The sequence below is a fragment of the Trachymyrmex septentrionalis genome, unplaced genomic scaffold, assembly GCF_001594115.1.
Source record: "Trachymyrmex septentrionalis isolate Tsep2-gDNA-1 unplaced genomic scaffold, Tsep1.0 scaffold25, whole genome shotgun sequence".
NCBI lineage: Eukaryota > Metazoa > Arthropoda > Insecta > Hymenoptera > Formicidae > Trachymyrmex > Trachymyrmex septentrionalis.
In genome coordinates, this window is record NW_017305408.1 from 2,750,542 (window position 1) to 2,772,298 (window position 21,757).

Consider the following 21,757-nt stretch of genomic DNA (forward strand, 5'->3'; position numbering starts at 1 on the left):
TACAGTTCAGGACAGTAATGGACAATCTGGTGGATTCCATTGTGTCATTCGAATTAAATATATATAAATTTTTATATTAAATATTTTATATTTAATTATGAAAAATATTTAAGATAAAATACAATTATACTTTTTTAATCTTTTTGCTATTAGGATATGTAACGTGAAGAAAATAAATCAATGTAGAACAAATAATTTTTATATTTTATTGACAAAAATTAAATATGGTATACCTTTTATGATTATGCTCTCAACAAATATATAGCACAAGTTGTCAATTTCATAGCATACGCTTGCGACTAGATGTATAATTCTCCTGTTATTCATTTAATCCCGCTTCAACGGATGGCTTCTATAATAAAGGGCAGAGAACATGATGCTAGAACTCAACAAGACTGATATGATAAAGTTTCCCAATAGTAATATATCGGCAGAATCCATCCATATTGTGAATACTCTCGCTAAAACGTAATTATTTAATTCCATCGTTTCCATCATTTTATACATATGCAAAACTGAAAACTTACTCAGGTTAGTAAAGGCGGATATAAACCAAGTGAGAGGCGATACCGATTCTGCGTTTTTAGCTCGAAGTATGGCTAGTAGTTGGACGACTTTACTGGAAGCTGAGATCGGCGTACACATTGGCTAAAAATTCAAGTATATCATATAAAGAATGTTTCAAAGCAATGGAAGAATTATTTGCAATACTCAGCATTGTATCTACCGCTAAAAGTGTAAGTATAACTTTTGGAACAATTCCCAGTAGCAAACAGCTACTTAACGCAAAGTATATCATGGCACATAAGAAGGACCACATATTGATCCTGCTCAAATATTTTAGTACAAGGAATATCAGTATATATTCCTGGACTAATATTATTGGATATTCCAAGTAAGACAGTAACGAATATCCATTTGTATAGTTATAACTAGTCATTATAGTGTAACTGAAAAATAAATAATAATAAGTTATTTGTAAAAGAAGTCATTGTGAAAACTTTAGCAATTATTTCTTTAAATAATCTGGTGAAATATAATCTTGTAGAGTTACCTTGTTAATTCTAAAAGTAATCCTATCATCGACATTTCATCAGCTGATTTTACAGAAACTAATTTTAATATCTGTGGAATTTTCAATACGAAACACATGCCTATCGTTATCAGGCTCAACAAATCCGCAAATTGTTGCAATAGCGACATTTTCTTATTTATTCTTGCCTTTTAATTGTTACTATACATATGTGTACAAGTTTCAATATAAAGACGATATTATAATAGTTTTTAATTTACATACCGCTCATCAGCAACTCATAATTTTATCTTATTTCCTAATCTATTTATGAATAAGACAACAATTGTGATGCAATCAGAACACATTTAATTCAGCTTTCGCAACCATGTTTCATAAAACGTATACATATGCCAGAAAGATTCTGAAATTGTCACTTCATCATCACTTGACTGGATAAGAATTGCTTGCGCTATCAGAAGAGCGGATAACGAAAATAGATCACTAACAATTATAAATAAAAATATCTTCTTAGCCACCGGTATTTACGTCAATACTTGGCTACAGTTGACCGCAATTGCGGACATCGCCGAGCGATCAGCTGATCCCGCTGGCGCGGAATTTGTACGTTAGCTTTCGGTTCGAACCCAGTTTGAAGGCAATTGAAAGCAGAGCACTTAAAATTGATTTTCAATTACTGATGGCACACCAGTATTAAAACAAAAATTTTCCAATGTGGGAAAGATCTATCAATTAAGTTAATGTCTCCTCTTATCTGATTATATTTTCATATTACCTTTTTGATTCCGATTTTTAAAAATTTAAATTTTTGCGGTTTTAAAAAGTTACGACGGTCAGTAAAACAGCAGACAATTTTATCGATAAAGTCGCGTACTGTATTAACGACTGTCGATATCTCGCGCGAACAAAAAATTCAAATTCTTAAAAATCGACAAAATATCAAGAGACTATATATAATCAAATAAAAGATAAGAGATTCTAATTAATATTTTAAGGATTTTATCACGATTTTATGAATTTTCAGTTAAATGTCCGAATTCCAAATTTCGACAGAATATATATGAAGTGAAAAAAGTATATAAACCAAAACTGCGAGCATTGGAATTTCGAAACTTTTATTTATCCTCTCGTAGTCTACACACAACACGAGCCTAAATCTAAATTTGCCTCTCGTAGTCATGAACGTGAATTCGAAATATAATGAGCATGTAACATACGTTCAGCGTCGACGTACATACATACAATCGGTGCAACTTCACGTGCGAAGGCATTCATGACAGTAGTGACGTAGTAGCTCGTAGTACTACATGCAAATCGCGTGCGGCGAGGTTGGCAGCGCCGATTGGCTAGGCGTGACGCTAGGCGCGGAACGCGACGAACCGGACCGAGCCGAACATGGTGCGAGGCGAAACGTGAGGCAGGAGGCTGCTCCGCGTTGTCTTACAGATATCGATTGGGTCCCGGCGTGGGCACAGCGCGCGTCATGCGGCGATCATGAACGGCGTGCCCCCGCGCGACGACGACGACGACGAGGCCTGGATCGCGATTATCGCGAGTGCGCCGCGGTCGATTTAGCGCGAGGGGTAAGCCGCCGCGGCGTCGTTTCGTCCATTCGCCTCTCCCGCGTCCGCGTCCAGCAGCTCCAACTCCCGAGCGTGAACGTCCCCGGTCCCCGACGTTTTCCCGAGACGTGCGACGTACGAGCCAACCACGGCTCCGTCAACCTCTCCTCCTCGCCGGGCGCTGCTTCAAACTGTCCTCCGGCCGATTTGTCATTGTGCATTTACCGCCGATTCGGAGCACCTTGCTTCTCCCCGGAACTGTTTCCCTGTCATCGATAAGATTCGCGAGAAGAGCCGTATTTAGCATTAAACGCGCGATGAGATTCGACACGCCGTGGTTACTGAACGGATGGATTTGGTTAGCTATCGAGTGACATCGCGGGAAAATCTTTTCTGTAATTCACCGAGAGAAAACTCCACTCTATATTCTTTTTCTCCCGTTTCTTTTTCGAAAGATTCGTCTACTCGTGAATAATTTCAGGATGGATTAGCCTTGAGATCTAAAGTGTCTTTGATCATAAGTAAAATGAATGGAAGAATTGATCCTCATGACTCATATATCTGTAGTTATGACACTCTAAAGATATCATGATTCATCCTTCCTGTGCGTATGTTGTTCTATATGGAACTTACACAGATTGTGCTATCACGTTCCTGTTTTAGGGTTGTCAACTGCATCACTTTAGAATTTATCATTGCAGTTTCTCATAATGGACCATGCGCAGAGTACAAGAAAACGTACGAATATAGAGTTTGTAAGGCAATTATGTATTGCCTGTAATACTTTTTCTCAGGTTAGATATCTACAGCATCGATCTAAAAGTATTTAAAAAGAAAATATGTGATTTGCAACACTAACAGTCATGCTGTTAAATTTTAGGGGGTGTCATGGAAATATCAAAAATTCTGGCTACTATAGACTTTTCAGTGCATAGGTGAAGCAAACGAAATTTGAGATGGACTCCCCGCCATCATGTTCGCTGAGCGCTGGGCCTCTCAGTGATCTTGGTAGCAGTGGCCTGGGGGGTTCGATATCTAGCGATTCTGTTAGAGCACATCTTGCGATGGAGGTAGGATGATCATATTTCCTCGAGTTAAAGATATCTTTCCATACAATGGCTACATCGGGGAAGAGAGCACTATCAGCGCTGTTTGTTATATCATTCTACCTGTATCATTCATGAGATATAAAACAAAAAGAAGTACTGATACTATAGCGCTGACAGCACGTTCCCCAAATGCAACCATATACTACTCTTAATCTCTGAAACAAAATCTCTTTTAGATGCAGGAGAGCGACATAGAGAGCAAGTCCCTATCGCAAGATTCTTTTGATTATTCGGATGGCATGTGCGGCGAGAATTTCAACACCCTGAAAAAGGGCCCAGGCTGGGGCGATGCAGATGGCAAGTTGGAGGTCGAGGTGGTCGACGTGGCGATTAAGCCACCACCAGAATTTCAGGATAGTCCATCGCCGCCAGACTCGGAATCTTCGTCGGTGCCGATTCTGAATTACGCGCGACTAATGAGACGCAGAACGCCACGATGGATCGACGATTATGCCGAGAACCTGATACAATCGATGGTAGAAGAAGCACTAGCGATTTCTTGCCGCATCTCTTGGCCGGAAGGAAGAATTGCGCCTGTTACGAATCCGGTTTCAGTCGTGATCCGGTCCCAACAGATCAATCCTAAACGCATGTGGGATCTAATGACACCACCAGTATGTCAGGGTGCTGCTACCATCACTATTACCCCATACAATACGCTGAACCGGCCAAACTCACGTTGCTCGCTGGCCTCCTCACGATTGTCCAGCTCACACAACTCTATCAACACTACTGGGCTTGGCCACAAAGCTGACGACAGCAGCTTCATTACATCCGCGATGTCGCACGATGTGTTGACCACAAGTGAAATTAGCGACATGTACAATGTACCCTTTGATTCAGACATTTACACAGTGCCGATCGATGTGGTGCGGCCGTTGCACGACCTGCGAACGCCACAGCGGCCTAAACGGCACCGGCATCATCGCAAAAGACGGCGGAATGTTTCTGCGAGTTCGCAGAGTGAGTTGGAGGCACATATCCAACAGGCGCGTCATTATTGTGGCAAATCCCGTGCCATCACACATGTTATCAAATCGCAGCGTTTGTTGGCTGATGTGTGTTGTAATGAGGGCAATCCCGCTGTCGGCAGTGGTGGTGGTGGTGCTGGTGGCGGTGGTGGTGGTGGTGGTGGTGGTGTTAGCGGCAGTGGCAATAGCGGCAGTGGCAATAGCGGTGCCGGTGGAGGTAGTGGTAGTGGTGGTGGTAAACGACACAGCGTGCCGGGTACTTCTGGTCGTCACAGTGTCAGACCATCAAACGGACATGCACATAACATTGGTGAACCGATCCACATGACTTTGCACGAGGTGCGACAGTATCTACAGACGTTGTACTCGAGCTCTAGCGATTCTAGCGAGAATAAGATCAAACGGGACAAGGCTCCTCTGCTAGGCCATACACCAGTACATCTCGCCGCAACGCCTAAGGCCCTCAGTGTAAATAATAATAATAGGTAAGTATGATAATTTTTATGGATAAGATAATCAGCGAAAGAATGAATTTTTCGATAATGAATTTTTATTCTACACTATTTTGTTCCTGTTACTTTTGATATAAATAACTTGAATTAGATATCAAAATGTTCTTGGCTACTGTCAAATTGGCTCTGTCATTAATCTAATAATATCTAATGCTGTCTAATAATAGGTATAACAGTAATGCGCATACGGACTCGTCCACGGACACGCCGGTGTCTAATAAAAGCACTAGTAACGGCCTGATGGTTCATCATCACAACAACAATAATAACAATCATAACAACAATAACTCTAATAATGTAAAGAAACATAAGAGGAACGCGTTCGTTGGTATCAGACACAAGAAAGCGCGCGACGAATCACATAAGGAGAAGAGTGAGTCCGAGCGAGAGAAGATGAAGAAGAGTCAGCGTAATTTCTCGTTAAATCTCAAGCAGACGCTCTGTAACATCTTCCGATTTCGACGACTAGGCTCTCCGGACCACTTTGTGGAGAAACGGAACAGCATCGTACAAGGAGAGATCGTTGAAGAGGAAGAGGGTGTCGATTCCGACCAGCATACAAACAACAATAACACCGCTCCATCTGAGGTAGAGCCGTCCGCGCAGAAGCTGCCATTTTTCAAGCGCGCTTTGCCACCTCTGCCCAAAAGTAATAGTCAAGTGGGGGTAGAGCAAGCGGAAGAGGCCCTTACAGCAATGGCACCTAAATGTGAGTCTCCGAGCTCGGTACAGCCGCAAGTTCCGCCGCCTGTCGTGCGACCAGAAGAAGATACTGCTGAGGACACAAGTATGGATTTTGCAGCCAGTATCGAGAAAGTGAAGGATGTATGTAAATTTTATTTTTCTTTTCACTGACTCTTGGTCACTAGGAAGAGTTGCAGAGAGTATTCTGTGTATTTCTACTTTCTGAAACAGTATGGATGGTATTGGGGACCTATATCTGGTGAAGCGGCGGAGAAGATACTATCTAACGAACCGGACGGCTCATTCATCGTGCGAGACAGTAGTGATGATCATTACATTTTTTCCTTGTCATTTAGACTCAACAGTTGTGTGCGACATGTAAGGATAGAACATGATCAGGGTAAGTTCTATTATCTTCACACCGTAAGTAAGAATTTAATGCTTATTACGGTCGAAACTGGATCTTAGATGATTTTAAATAACTTCTATGTGAATTTTTATATTAAATATTTTTGTATTAAATATGTAGTCATTTGAACTGCGTGCCGAAATAATTTTTCGGACTTATAAACCCAATTAAAATATTATAGTAATATCACAAATTAAATTGATAATTAATTTAATAATTTGATGCTTAATCTGACATCCTATTATATGCTCGTGTCACACTACGCATTGGAGACTGAGGATTGCGAATTTGAGGATTAGAATTCAGCCAATTAGAATGAAACGGATTAAAATTAAAATTACCTGATTGGTCGAATTCTAATTCGTAATTTGCAATCCTCAATCTCCAATGCGTAATGTGACACGGGCATTAGAAAGATGTTAATGTACTGAAAAACTAAATTAAAAAAATTGCGAAAAATATTGTTCTAAGCCTTTAGACTAAATTAGGATGCTCGAAAATATAAGAGCTCCGGGTTTGACTACCGACCGAATATTTTTCGCAATAAATTTATTTACAGTTTTTCAGTACATTAACATCTTTCTAATAGGATATCAGATTGAGCATCAAATTATTAAATTGCTTATCAATTTAATTTGTGGTATTTTATATATATAGTTTAATTGCGTTTATATAAGTTCGAAAAATTATTTTGGCGCACAGTTCAAATGACTACATATTTAGTATAAAAATTCACATAGAAATTATTTAAAAGCATCTAAGATCCAGCTTTGACTATAATATTAAACTTACTTATTATGTTCACATATACGGTTTTAATAAATTGTTTATTATTCTTCACATTATAGACATATTCTTGATCTTTGTTTTCATGCGCGTTTTAAATCCATTTCTTTCGACATACAGGTAATTTTAGCTTCGGTAGCTGCACGAAGTTCAAGTCGCACACTATCGTTGACTTTATCGAGAACGCGGTCGAGCATTCGCGCAGCGGTCGCTATCTCTTCTTCCTACACCGACGGCCAGTTCTGGGCCCAATGCGGGTACAGCTGCTCCATCCGGTGTCGCGCTTCAAACAGGTGCAGAGCCTGCAGCATACGTGCAGGTTCGTCATCCTGAAGATGGTGCGCAGGGACTTGATCCCGACCTTACCGCTACCCCGACGGCTCATCGACTATCTCAGCACGCCTCATTATTACAGCGAGCAGCTGGCGGCCGAACAGGACGACCGAGCCGAATCGCCGGTCAGCTCGTCGACTGGCGAACTAGAGAAGATCTGCTTCACGCCACAGGGTCTCTCGTGAGGTATAGCCGTGTGACTTTTCCCTCCTCCGCTCCGCTCTCTGTGCAAAGAGATATTTGCGCCGAACGTCGCTCGCGGCGTTAACGTAAATTTAATTCGCAGTTTAATTAAATTTTCGCAACATGTAAAAATTTACATCACCGTTTTCATTCAAATTCTGTCGATGTGCAAAAATTTGAAAGATCGCTGAATTAAATTTTGGCTGGATATAATACAGAATTTCATTTGTAGCTGCATTAAAATATGTTATTAATGTACAACAATTTATTTTACAATTCAATTAATTTTGAGTTTATAGCAGGATATAAGAATTTAATTTCTTAGTTTAATTAAATATATGTACAAACAGGGGCGGCAACTTACCTCGCCTGTGGATGTGGAATTTTTGACTGATGAAAGGAAATGAAGGAGAGAGTACAAAAATGACATTTTATTTTTATTTATTTTGTGCTCTTTGTTGCCGTCCCCTTTTTTACAATTGCGAATTGCGACGCTCTGTTTAACAGTTGGCAAGAGATCGTTTATATTGGCCGTAACTGTATGCTATAATTTGTAAGAATTGACTAGTCGAGTATTCCCCTCTCATTCAATTGTAAGAGAGGAATGCTGACGTGATTAGTCAATTTTTACAGATTACTATGGCATACGGCGCATGGTTACGACCAGTATAAATAATCTTTAAGTTGAATCTCTGCTACGCGCGCAGTTATACTGCCATCACGAATATCGGTATCTGTGCACATTTTAAAAATTCACAGTTGATTTTTAATCCAATTCTCGGATTTTCTTGAGCGTAGATTTTGGCATACTAAGCTAAATTTTGGGTATGGAGCTCCACAATTCCACACTATAGTTGCCGTCCATGTGTACAAAAATTTAATATTTGCTGCTGAACTAAATTTTTGTCAATATAAAGGAATTTATAATCGGTAACTTAATTGAATTATCATTAATGTGCAGAAATTTAACAATTAATAATCGAATGAAATTTTCGTTTACATGCCGGAATTTAATTCATGATTTGAATTTTTGCCATCATTGATGATGTGATGTACGATTAATGATTTTGCGCTTGTGATTTTGACTTCGACGATTTACGGCGTATCGATTCGTAAAGTGAGTATTGTGATTAAACTTGAAAGTAGAGGAATATATAAAGAAATTTCCGTGTGCACTATATATCTAGAGCTGCAAGTTATGGTCGTTTCAATCTGATTTGATTGTCGAGGGAAAGGAATAAAAAATCAATTTATTCTATTTCAACAGAAATCGTGATATTGTATATCGTAATATTCATTCTGTGTATGTACTATGCTGACACGAGACTTTTGAAATAACATAATTTTCTTTCTCTGAGATATGATTCTGTGCAGCTTGAATCGCAGCTAAAATAAAACTGTTTGCGGAATAGCCAATATGACTGATTAAGGGGAGATTCACGTCGCGAAATCATTTGTTCATCTCCTATCAAATATTATTTGACGATCACATCTCTGTTGTTAATTTATGCAGTACAACTTTAGAGGCAAAAAGAAAGAGGAGACGCGCGATCGAATTGAGCGTAAACAAATTCTGTATAGCCTTTTCTAGTTTCTTTTTATGGACTATAACGAATGGCAAGATTACATGTGACATAAACCACGCACAAAATATCCGTTTATACGTACACATATAAGTGCATATATAAATATACACACACGCGTATATATTGAAGAAAGGAAGAGAGAGAGAGAGAGAGAGAGAGAGACACGCAGTAGTCGAATGGAATCTTTTTGCGTGCCATACTTGCCATTTTCTGTTGAAGTTTACGCAGATTAATATTAATATTTCGTTGTAACGTTGAAGATTATATTTAGTGTTTATTCTTTATAGTCGTGCTTCCTGCTAAACTCAGTAGCAGATAGAATATTCTTATAATTCAAATTATCTTTGGAGTTGATTTAGTTAATTTAAATTGACTGATTGCTAGAAGAGCAAATCAACAAGAGAAAAGCATGGAATAATGTGGAATCATATTTGTTAAAAATTCTTACATTTTTCTTTTACGAATCGATTACGCGAAACCATTGAAAGTTATCTCGATTGTAAAAACTCTTACAAATATATATAACCAAAGGAAATATTCTGGCAACATATAAAGGGTAGCTAAAGTCGCAATGCGCAATTCAAATGTTATATGATTTCTTATTCGTTTAAGTAACCAATTTAAAACTAATTAATGTTTAATTAATAGAAAGAAAAGTAGTGAAATATTAGTGACTGGTGCTATGCGAAATTATATTCTTCATTTTCATGCGTGATTAGAATAATCGCGCGTTTATTTTTGTGCTCAAACAATTTTGAAAAAAACAGTGTCGTGCAATAACGTTCATCGAAAGTAATTGGATTTTGATGGTACCGCGCAATTCTATATATATTTTTATATAATTTAATATATTCGTTTAATTTCAATTGTATTATATCTATGATTTTATTTGAACTGTTAATTATACGTTCAAGAATTATAAAAGAGTGACACAAACTTTCTCCGCAAGCTTTTTCGAAATAGATACTTATTCCGATCAATTTTCACATTTCAATGTTTCCTAGAGCTTAACAACGTGGCATTAGTATTGCTATAGATCTTCCAAAGGAAAACTTCAATTTGTAGCTGAAAATCATGAAGATACGTTATCGATACATAGATCCCCTTTCTCATTCTTTCAACATTTACTGATATCGAGGAGTGGTTCGTTGACTGATTTATTACTTCGAGATACAAGTGAATATGATTTATGTTTGTCTAGAAAGTGTGTCGCTTGAAATTCCATTTTTGCGCTTTAGACACAATACGCATACACAGATACACATGCAAACAGACACGTATACACTGACAAATTTTGTACTCAGTATCCACCAAGTAGATTTTGCAATACGATTACTATTAATATTAATGAGATCGTCCAGGGGGACTATGCGGGTCCTGCGTGGGGTTTGTAAGGCATGTGCGTATAGTTAATAATGGTACCACAATACCTCACAGTCACAGAGGGAGGTATACGTATATAGAGCAGAATTAGTAAGGTTTTATAACGAGCGTATTTACATCAGCATAAGTTGCACACATCACATCACACACACGCATACACACACACACACACACACGCGCGCGCGCGCGCGCGCGCGATAAAACGTGTGATTTCAACTACAAGGAAATTCTAGTTGTAAGGGAGCGTGAGCGTCTTATTCGATAAGATTATGTTTAAGGGTCAGTTGCATTAACAAGCTTAATTAATTACCGCGACAACAGATGATAAATCTAGCTAATAACGAAATAAGGGATAAATTTTTGATTAACTATTAATTTATGTTAATTTTATATTTAGTTAACTGTTGTAAATTGAATGATTTAAATTGATTTAAACTAAATTTTTACTAAGTTTTAATTAGTTTGGTTTTAATCTAAATCAACTTAATTAATTGAGTTAATTTAATTTAAATCGATTTACATTAATTCAAGTTAAAACTCTAATTAGCGCTAATGATAGTGCTGTCGCCTCCTGAGTTTAGTTGTACCTTGATTAATTTTCTGTAAATTATAATCTTGGTATGTAGATGAGAGAAAGAATGAAAATTTATTTAATAACAAATATATTAATCGACGTCTTCATTAGCTACAGTTGATGCAACCGGCTCTAAGAATTAATTATAAGAGAAACGTAGCGTTCTGCGCCAAGCGGGAGGCCTACAAAGCTGTAGCGTGTCGAAGCTAAATGTAATAATCGGACAAAAGAATATTGCCAAGTGCAAATAACCAAAGCATGACATTTTCTAAAATAATCAATCGATATTTTAAAAACGAATAATGAAGCTCGAGTTTAGCGCAAAATACGACACGTTCACAGCCTAGAAGAGGCTCGTAAAAGTAGCTCAAGTCTCCGTCTCCGATTGTTTATTGCGTCATTAGGCGACAGGAAGTGTATGTGTCAAACGTTTTTGTATATTTGTAACATTTTCGTCGTCGTTGTGGGCAAACACGCGCGACGCTGTAAGGAGTGATTGCTTTTGAATGTACACTTCTTCTAGCGAAATGTGATATTACTGATAAACGGACGGCCACGATATTAGATCCGTCTTGCGACAAGCGAAACACTGCAAACGTTAAACGAGTCGAGCGTTCATATACAGACTGTCCCGGCACTGTTGCGTACTTTGCTCTCGATTTCCCGACTAACTCGCAATGAATCTTTAAAGCGTAATATCGGCGTGATACCTTGCAAGTAAAATGAAGCTTCCGATCCTGGTTGTGAAAAATGTGGCAGATTCGTTCGGAGGCGCGATCGAGTTTCGATAAAGATTCGACATCGATCGGTGTTACTATCGCTTGGCACAGAATGTAAAATACATCCTCTCTCGTATGCCAAAGTATGCAGCTGTACCCAGAGTACAACATCTGTGTATTTTCGTTCGGTGTTAAAGACGTAATTTTGCGTACAAAGATTTTTACATAATTGTTTATAAATTATGTTTTTAGGTATGTGTATATATATATTTGGAAAATTTGGCACAGAAATTATTTAGGAATTATATATATAAGAAAAGGGATCAAAGAATTACAATTAACTCTAGAAGGCTCTTCTTTTCCATAGTTGTTTATAATCATACTTCTCTGAGATTGCATACATTTGAGGAAAATGCAAAAAAAAAAACATACGAAAATTTACTCGATTTAATTTTTATCTATTAAAATGTTACTATAATTTCAGAATTGAGAAAATCTGACTTTTGGAAAATATTGAAAAGTTGAAATCTTGTTCGGAGATCAGAAAAGACCAATACACGTATGTCTCAGAGATGCATGTACAGATAGTATCCTAGGGTTAAAAGAGTGTACAAGATGTTGTACTTCGGCTGTACGAAACAAGTACATTAAAACATTATTTACATATAATTGCCAAATGCTAGTCACAAATACTGCATTTTTCAGTTGGACTTCAGTATTGTTTATTAATAAAATACCAATTCACGTGCGAAATCTTGTATTTATTCTTACTGATGATTTTAATCCAAGCAAAAAAGGGCGAGAGTGAGAAGGTACAATTTGCAAAGGTCTGAGGAACAAACAAGTTCACTTTTTCGATTTAAAATAAAGAAAAATTAATCTTTGAATTATTAGATATTTCGAGCCTTGCCAAATTGACCAAATGCTTTTTTGATTTGCGTACACTTTCGATGTTTAAACATGTTATCCAGACACGGCTAAGCATCGATAAACTCAATGAAATAAATGTTCGATAAAGAGCTGATAATTTCGAAGAATGGACTTGTCTGATCCTTGAAGTCATATTTGCGATTCGATCGCAAAGATCATCTATTGTATACGCGACGAGGTGTATTAATTTATTTCTTCTAGTCTAATTACAGGGTGTTTTGCGTAAAGCAACTTGAAGTCATACTGCGAGGGGACAATGAAAAAAACTACTAGATTTTTGTTGTTGAAAAAAGATTTTAATTGTCTGTAAAATTAAAAGAAAGCTCTTTCTTTCAAATCAATCGTTCGGCTACTCGGACTGGGACGCTTTAAGTGGGACACCCTGCACGTCTTTGTCACCAAGTTCGATTGTTATCAGAGCGGGATGTGCACGATAATCAATCTGCTGTGCGGACTTCTTAATTTTGTAAATACGATGCGGCAATACACGTTTCGGAACTTTTATCAGGATCATGCCAACGATCTCTCGATCGGCACTTACGTGATTTCGTAAATATAAAAGAATCTGGAGACACTAAGCTACGCGCAGCGACACTGCCGTGGCTTATAACTGACCGCGAGAACAATTTAGTTTATTCGCTGTTTCGTTTTGACAAACTTATGAGTCTTCTAAAGATGATTTTTCAGTGAAAGAACCACTACTCCGCTTGTTTCCATTACATACATCTTTGTAAAAAAAAAAAAGAAATACTATGAATATATTTATTTAATCTGTATTTCTCTCTTCATATATTAAAAGATATTCAAACACATTAGTTGATAATGCGTTTTCGCCGATATACATTTACATGCGAATAATATAACACCATATGCAAATGTGATAATTACTTTAACATCGCCGTAGGGTAATTTGTGGGATCAGTTGATAATTTTAAATACTAATATATATTATACTTAACGTCAATCACGCACCCGAACACAAGAAACGAATCCTGTCCTTCGTTATCGGTTTGTCACAATGAAATGGTATATGTAAGCGTATGAGATAATCGCGTATGTATTTGATTACCCATGTTTGTACTGCAATGTTGAAAATAAACATTTTTTGAGATTAACACTTTCGATTCCTGTTGAAGATTTGCTCTTTTGTAAGTGTAAAATTCACAACAATATATTTCCGTGCGCAAATAATTGGTGGAATGTGCGCGAAGAATTATTTGCACACAAGAGATTCGTTTACTGCACAGGTAAAAATTTATTACTTCCTACAGGAATACCATCAACCAACAAAAGTAATAATAACCGCCACCCTCGAGCTTTTTCTTTTTCCTTTCTTTCAGCAGATGGATTCTATTTTAAGGTGGAATACCCAGAGTCTTTCTCACCAACTTTTGAGCTATCTTTTCAAACTCTCCACGATCTTCTCTCCACATCTTGGCGGCATCCACATTGGCACCACTCTCATCATTTGGTTCAGCCAACATACTTACAACACTCAACAGTATCTTCTCCACACTCTGTACTGGACTCCACCTTTCCGCACTGCTTTCATAACCCATTGGATCGTCACCAGGTGCATGCAATATACTTATGCAGACTCTTCCATCCGCATAAACTAAACAAAAGAAAAGATATAATTTCATATTTATAGCTGACAAAAATTTCAGTATCGCTGTTCAATTAATAGCTAAAGTACAAGTATATCTTGCTTAATAGCGATATCTTACTGTTAGGATGAAACATCTCACAGGTAAACTGCATTTTTGGAGGACTTAATGGATAATCTGGAGGAAATATTAATTTCGCTGGAAACACTCCACCTTCAAAGCAGGTTCCCTCTGGTCCACTAAAAATTCCATCAAGAATCATATTCAATTCATATCTATTGAACAATTTATGAAAAAATTCATGTAAAAGTATTATTTATTCAGCAGTAAACATAAGATCTTTTTTATTACTGAAGTAGTATATACTTATACTTTAAATAAAATAAATATATATTTGAAATTTGGTGAAAGAGCAAGAAAGAAGAATTTTAGTCCAATGCAATTACAGAAAAACAAGTCTATTGATTTAAGCAATTAAGGTACAAAAAAAAGTGGGATAAGAAAGCTGTATATAAAATAGTAAGAATTAATAGTGGAAGATATTTGGAGAGATAAAGAAACTCGAAAGAGAAACTTACGTGATGAGGGCCTCCCATTCGAAGAAGTTTTCCTCGTTGATCGGACCGGCGATGATGCCTTCCGGCGGGTTCAAGGTTAGCTCTGCAAGATCGTCATAGTGCAGGCGTTACTGCTTCGCGGGAAAAGCCTCGAATAACGTAATTAACGAGCGAGCTAATGCTATTGCGGTGTAGGAGATTAAAAAGCCGATTCTCACGTTTATACTCCGCCATCAGTCGTCTGAGCGCTGAGCCTGCCATCGTTTAAATCACGCGGATGATTCGTCGGCTGTTGCGAAACGTTAAATCGTCGGACGACTTCTCACGCAAGGTCTCTCTTAAGGCTGACCCCGAAGAGTCACGCGACGGCCGGGATCATCGGAGTCAATTGATTTTATCACTCCGATAAACCTCTAAGTTTTTCTCATATGAACATCTAAAATCAGCTGTTTCCTCCAATTTCCTCCTAACCTAAAAACCGCGCCTGCGCCGTTCTTTCCACCACTCGTGCACTTGACACGTGACACGCCGCAGGCCGCGTTCCAAAACTTCACCGGGATGAGGTCGTCGCGTTCCGAAACGCTAATTTTCCGGGTGCGAAAATTCGGGCGTTTTCATGAGGCCTTCTTTATAGTGGATGCTTTCCATTTGATGACACAAGTTGACACAAGTCGACACAAATGTCGTTCTATCTTTGTCACTCTCTGAATGTCAACAAGGATAGAACGATTACTTGTATCATCAAATGGAAAGCACCCAGTATTGTTCGTTACAACGCTCTCGAGAGTTGCATTGTTTCGATGAATGTTGGACGTCGTATGATGTACATAATGTGAATCCTACATTTCAAGGCTACGTTCCAAAACTTTCTCCCCTAAAAAGGAAGATTTTACTCTATACACTATAGTATACGTTACGTGTGCTATATATTTCGAGTAAAATTTTCCTCAGAGAGGAAATTTTGGAACGTAGCCAAGTACGTTGGGTTCATTCGGAGCGACCTCGAGCAGCTTTCGAGAGACAAAACGAACAATGCTTTTGGCTAAACTGTTACCACCAGTTCATCTTTTTTCCTTTTCTCTCCAGGAGAAAAGGAGAGGAAGAAAGGTGAACTGGTGCAAAAGTTCAGCCAAAAAGAACAGGCCTATGGCGTCTCGCTGCTCTAGAAATTTTCGAGAGGAAGGAAATTTATATACGACTGTTTCGCATTTTCATTCGTCCATTTATTTCGCGTTGATTAACCCCTATGTTATACAGCCAATAACGAAGCGAGGTTAAATGCATCGATTTCCAGGTACTCGACGGAACATCCGAAGATTCCGAGGAGTAAGCTGAAGTCAAAATGACGGCGAGTTTGCAGACTTGCTTGAAGGCATCGTGAATTTTACAGTGACAACAATATCAACAGTATTCCAGGAAGACTCGTATGTATCGTATGTGTTTTGTGAAATGTCTGAATTAGCTATGCAATAAGTTGCAACGCGTTATTTTGGCATCGTCGCCACAACAATGCGGTCTCAGTTTTGTCGCATAATTACAGAATTTTAGCGAGTGACAGCGAGTGAAAAGATTTGATATTGTGGGAGATCATTTCGTGTACTACTTGATGAAAATCGGGATGCTCAATCGAATCAAAAGATTTGTCGCATCGATATTTTTGCGAAAATTGCATTGTTGATAGCTACAATAACGGAGTAATCGACATGATAAATGACGTCTAAACTTCTCCTCTTTTGATTTTGAAGGTTACTAATTGACGAATCCTTTTGATAGCTTAACAGGCACGAACAGCCTGTGTTGTATATTCAATTTCTCAACATCTGGAGAAGAAGCTGAGCATGGCTTCAGCGATACTACAGGTAAGCATTTATAAAATTAGAAGAAGGTGATATATCAACAAAATTACTGAGTAATCAATTTTACAGAAGGCCATAGATCTTGTGACAAAGGCTACAGAGGAGGATCGCAATAAAAACTACGAGGAAGCTCTCAGATTATATGAGCATGGCGTTGAATACTTTTTGCATTCAATCAAATGTATGTCCAGTAACAAGTAATTAATATTTAATAATAAGGGCCTCTCATCAATTTCTAGTTAAATTAATCGACGATCAACTCCCAGAAGTGTCAACAGCAATTTAATATATCTAGAACGTCTCCTTTCTTTTCTTCTTCTGTATTTAGTTCTCACATTGGTAGTGATTGAGTTAATCATCGATTAGCGTTAATCGGGATTGATGAAAAAGGTTCTAAGTTTAACATTATAACATGCAAGTTTAATAACTTATTGTGTGTTAATGAACTAACTGTATTGTATATGAATATTTAAAATTAACATAATTGATTTGATAATGTATTTTAGACGAGACGCATGGAGACAAGGTAAAGGAAAGCATAAGAGCAAAATGTATGCAGTATTTAGAAAGAGCAGAAAAACTAAAAGAATACTTGAAGAAGAATAAGAAAAAGCCAGTTAAGGCTGGAGCGGACAACTCCAAGAACGAGGATAAGAAGAGCGACAGTGGTGACAGTGATGTTGACAGTGATCCTGAAAAGAAGAAATTGCAAAGCAAATTGGAAGGCGTTATAATGAATGAAAACACAAACGTTAAGTGGAGCGATGTGATTGGTCTCGATGGAGCCAAAGAAGCTTTAAAAGAAGCTGTTATTCTACCTATGCACTTTCCTTATCTCTTTACTGGCAGACGCATACCTTGGAAAGGTATTTTATTATTTGGGGTAAGCAATTTTAAATACGACGAACTTAATTATATTTATTTTCACTCGAAATATATTCTTAATTTTTAACTTGCTGTTTAGCCACCAGGAACCGGTAAATCATATTTGGCGAAGGCAGTGGCAACAGAAGCTAATCAAGCTACTTTCTTCTCCGCATCATCGTCGGATTTAGTAAGCAAATGGTTAGGAGAGTCAGAGAAGCTTGTAAAAAATCTGTTTGAATTAGCACGACAAAAGGAACGTAGCATTATATTTATTGATGAAATAGATTCTCTCTGTTCGTCGCGATCAGATAATGAGTCAGAATCTGCAAGGAGAATAAAAACAGAATTTCTAGTTCAGATGCAAGGTACGTTTTCAAATATTTATCTATTTCGTGTGTTTTTGTCAAATTGAACACAAAGTTGGACTAATGTTTTTATCTGTATATATACAGCAGGTGTAGGGAACAATAACGAGAATATACTTGTGCTGGGGGCTACGAACATACCTTGGGTCTTGGATTCTGCAATTAGACGAAGATTTGAAAAGAGAATTTACATTCCGTTGCCCGAAAAACAGGCGCGCGCTGGTATGTTCAGACTCCACTTGGATAATACATCACATTGTTTGACGGAAGAAGATTATAAGAAGTTAGCAGCTTCTACCGATGGTTATTCGGGAGCCGATATAAGCATCATTGTACGAGACGCTCTAATGCAGCCGATCCGACAAGTGCAAACAGCTACACACTTTAAACGGGTTAAAGGACCGTCGCCTAGGGATCCTAATGTTATCGTCGACGATTTACTTACTCCATGCTCCCCTGGTGACCCAGCTGCCATAGAAATGAATTGGATGGAAGTAGATGGTGACAAATTGTTCGAGCCACCAGTTACCATGGTAAGATTTATAGAAAATACTCGTTTTTTAGATCCTGCCCATATTGAAAGAAATATTAGAAACAGGGATCAATTAAATATTAGAGAAATTAAAAAATTAGGAATAGAGATTAAACGTAATGCATATAAGTAAAATGACATAAAATTATATTCTTAATTTTTTTTATTTCTTTTATATTTAGGCCCGGTTAAGCCTAACCACAATTTAACCAGGTAATGAATTGAGCCTAATATTTCTACTTGTTTCTGATATTTCCTCCATTCTGCACAGGACTTTAGTTATATTATTTTTTAATATATTTTATGTTTATGTATGTGCGTTGTATATGAGAAGTGCTTTTATCTGATATATATTATTGTTATCATTTTATATAGAAAGATATGTTGAAATCACTAGCAACGACCCGTCCTACAGTGAATGAAGAAGATTTGGCAAAGTTAGAGAAATTTAAGGAAGATTTTGGTCAAGAGGGTTGAAAGAGTCTTTTGAACTCTCTCGTAATTAAGTAAACAGATTTATGATTCAACAAATATTTTTAGTTATACTTGCTTGCCTTATTCCTCTTATGATACTCGCTTGATATCTGTATAAATACGTTATAAATATGTTTGGAAACGAGTTTTTTTCCCTCGTCTCCTTCTTTAGATCTCTTCTTTTTTTTAAGCGTAACAATAATTACAATCTGTTATTACATAAGCTTATTGCTTATTTATTTAGTAAAAATGTGACACTTGTGAAACAAACTATATATTTTGAGATAAAAAATTCTTAGACTTTTATCAAGCAGTCAAACAAGAGGTAAATTATTTTTTATCATAAAGTGCAAAGTAGGAAAAATGTTGGTGATACATTTACGAGATATATGGCGTGGCTCTGTGTTTAATGCATCACTATTGTAATCACTATAATAAGTACCTAACAAATTAATTAAGTAAATCATAGATTTTATATAGCTACTTCCTAATCACCTTTGATTATAGTTTCAAACATTCTTGTGTATTACTATCCGAATGTCTCGATTATAATTCGAGTGGGCTTAACACGGGCTTAACACGGAATCATTCGTAGAGAATCGGAATCGAATCGTGTGTTAGCCAATTAAAAAACATTTCGCTAACTGAAATCGATGGAGTAACGCGAGTGTTATGTAACATATTACATACATATTACTGATATTCAGAATACTGTTTTCATGTAAATTGTTTTTATTGTTAACTAAATAAATAACAAGCTGTATACTGATACACACCAATATTAAAAAATAGTGAGAAATTGCGAGTTTTAGGGAGGACAATGTCTTAAAAATTCTGAATCCATATAAACGATCGTTATGGTGATGTCGTCACGAAATATTCGAACCACTTCGTTCGGTAGAGTCAACAATTGCGACAATTTGGCATCGTCTATTCCATATTCTGTACCACCTAAAGCGTTTCTCAGTAAATGCGTCGCTGCATTGCTATCAAGAGGTTTTTTCTTCAAGCCCTCCTTGCGTTGCAACAACATTTCATTTATGTCCGACAATTTCATATTTTTACGAGGTAATCTGAATGGACTGAGCGTAACTTTTCCACTCATATGTTCTCCTACCAAGCGTACCGCTTGTAATGGTGAAATCAGGTCCCATAGTCCGTCACTAGCTAATATAAGAAATTTATCCCTCGGCGTCAGTTTGTGATATTTGACCTCTGGATTGGCGCTTAAATAAGGCGGTGTATGATAATTTGGAGGAATCGCCGTCTCGCCGAGGAATGGTACCACGACTTCCTTCATAATATTCTTAGTCCACTTATAGCGAAAATCACCTAATGAGCGAAGTGGCGCTAGTTGCCCAAGCAGTCTTTCCATTTTAATCACAGTCGATCTCTCGTTTGGTGGATGCTCCGATAAGATTCTCTCTACCTCCGTGCGATTATCAGCGTTATGCTCTACCGTCATCATTTTAGCCGACCATCCATTGTTTTCTAAATTAATACAGGACTTATTAGTACAGTCATCCTTTTAATTAATTAACAACAGAAAGTAGTCCACAAATTTAAAATAAAACAATTGTAATACAAGGCTGTAAAAGTCAACGCAGTTATCAGTACGATTTTATCTTATATTTATTAAAATTATTACATAAACCTTGATGTGATGTCAATGAGCGCAACCATGATATAATACGATTTTGACGTTTCGACTTATCTTTGAGTCATCTTCAACACATCACATCAAGGTTTATATAATAATTTTAATAAATGTAAGATAATTGCATTGATAACTGTATTGATTTCCACAGCCTCTCTTACTACAATTGTTTAACTTTTAATTAATATAAAATACTATGATAAGATAATGAAAATGACAAACCTGAGAGTACTCCTAGGACAACCTTACAATCGCCAACACTAGCGACATGGAGATGAGGGCCATCTATGTGCGCCACAGCAGCTACTGTACCTGACATTGCGACAGCGAGAGTTTTTGCAGCATCTTTCTTATTTAGTTGTAATAGAGCTTCGTTTGATAAGTCGTTATCTAATCTGAGAAACGCATTTTCCAAAGCCTTTTCCATTTGAAATTCTTTTTTGGTATCTGATTGTATCAAGTCTTTTATAAAATTCAAGAAATTTGTTTGATAGAGATCTCTGATTTCGGCTACAAATTCTACTTTATCATTGAAAGTCTCGAGTAAATTAAGTTTTTTATCAGTACTAATAGAATTCAAATATTGTTCCAATAATTTTGATGGTAACAGACATGCCGATATATAATGAAATAATCTTTTTGATACTACTTGTGCACAGGCACTACCACCATGACCATCGAAAACTCCCAATAATACACCTGCAAATAGATAAAATTGGAAACAATGTATCTGAGATAAAACAAAGAAATCCTTGAATTTTAATTAAATTGATACCACTTATCTATGTTATTAGTATTATTTTTTATCAACTGGTCGATAAAGCCAATGATTTTTCAGCAAGAAAAAAATTAATTCTAATAATATTGTTGCATAGTTTTTCTGTTATGTATAAAATCTGCGCAACGAGTTAATTTTTTTATTGTTGCACTGGATGGCAACTAAATTTTTCCTTCTTGCTTTTGCTAAATATCAAATGTATACTTAATCTACTGTGTGTACAAAGAGTATACTTTAGCTATAAAAAAAACAAATCTAATGTAACAGTGACATTGACACTGTTGTTAAAG

The 21,757-nt window shown here is 37.1% G+C and overlaps 5 protein-coding genes across 9 annotated transcripts in view; 2 read left to right on the plus strand and 3 right to left on the minus strand.

Annotated features, from left to right (window-relative positions):
- Nucleotides 1–231: 231 nt before the first annotated feature.
- On the minus strand, nt 232–1,518 carry LOC108748900 (PQ-loop repeat-containing protein 3). Its single transcript, XM_018487313.1, has 4 exons — nt 1,055–1,518; nt 728–950; nt 528–648; nt 232–461 (listed from the first exon to the last, which is right to left on the minus strand). Exons 1-4 carry the CDS (start codon nt 1,201–1,203, stop codon nt 328–330), a joined length of 627 nt encoding a protein of 208 aa, XP_018342815.1. The 5' UTR covers nt 1,204–1,518; the 3' UTR covers nt 232–327.
- Nucleotides 1,519–2,417: 899 nt separating this feature from the next.
- Nucleotides 2,418–7,654, plus strand: LOC108748861. 5 transcript variants are annotated; one of them, XM_018487237.1, is made up of 7 exons: nt 2,418–2,990; nt 3,259–3,389; nt 3,476–3,665; nt 3,881–5,160; nt 5,355–6,012; nt 6,103–6,271; nt 7,187–7,654. In XM_018487237.1, the coding sequence occupies exons 3-7, from the start codon at nt 3,552–3,554 to the stop codon at nt 7,582–7,584; spliced, it is 2,619 nt and encodes an 872-aa protein (XP_018342739.1). In that variant the 5' UTR covers nt 2,418–2,990; nt 3,259–3,389; nt 3,476–3,551; the 3' UTR covers nt 7,585–7,654. The 5 variants fall into 5 exon arrangements, with proteins under 5 accessions (XP_018342739.1, XP_018342741.1, XP_018342742.1 ...); XM_018487239.1 differs by having other exon boundaries at nt 3,297–3,389; XM_018487240.1 differs by having other exon boundaries at nt 2,418–2,953.
- Nucleotides 7,655–11,042: 3,388 nt separating this feature from the next.
- On the minus strand, nt 11,043–15,447 carry LOC108748942 (ubiquitin-conjugating enzyme E2 G2). The gene is made up of 4 exons (XM_018487380.1): nt 15,157–15,447; nt 14,960–15,041; nt 14,502–14,620; nt 11,043–14,389 (listed from the first exon to the last, which is right to left on the minus strand). Exons 1-4 carry the CDS (start codon nt 15,197–15,199, stop codon nt 14,130–14,132), a joined length of 504 nt encoding a protein of 167 aa, XP_018342882.1. The 5' UTR covers nt 15,200–15,447; the 3' UTR covers nt 11,043–14,129.
- Nucleotides 15,448–16,108: 661 nt separating this feature from the next.
- LOC108748941 (vacuolar protein sorting-associated protein 4A) lies at nt 16,109–19,202 on the plus strand. Its single transcript, XM_018487379.1, has 7 exons — nt 16,109–16,362; nt 16,712–16,797; nt 16,864–16,975; nt 17,301–17,677; nt 17,759–18,026; nt 18,117–18,559; nt 18,934–19,202. The coding sequence occupies exons 2-7, from the start codon at nt 16,777–16,779 to the stop codon at nt 19,033–19,035; spliced, it is 1,323 nt and encodes a 440-aa protein (XP_018342881.1). The 5' UTR covers nt 16,109–16,362; nt 16,712–16,776; the 3' UTR covers nt 19,036–19,202.
- A 67-nt stretch (nt 19,203–19,269) lies between these two features.
- Nucleotides 19,270–21,757, minus strand: part of LOC108748940 (pyruvate dehydrogenase [acetyl-transferring]-phosphatase 1, mitochondrial) — a 4,013-nt gene continuing 1,525 nt past the window's right edge. Inside the window, exons 4-5 of the mRNA XM_018487378.1 lie at nt 20,912–21,388; nt 19,270–20,523 (exon numbers count right to left, since the gene is read on the minus strand). Coding sequence (XP_018342880.1) covers nt 19,841–20,523; nt 20,912–21,388 — 1,160 coding nt within the window. The 3' untranslated portion in view covers nt 19,270–19,840. The remainder of the gene's footprint in view (nt 20,524–20,911; nt 21,389–21,757) is intronic.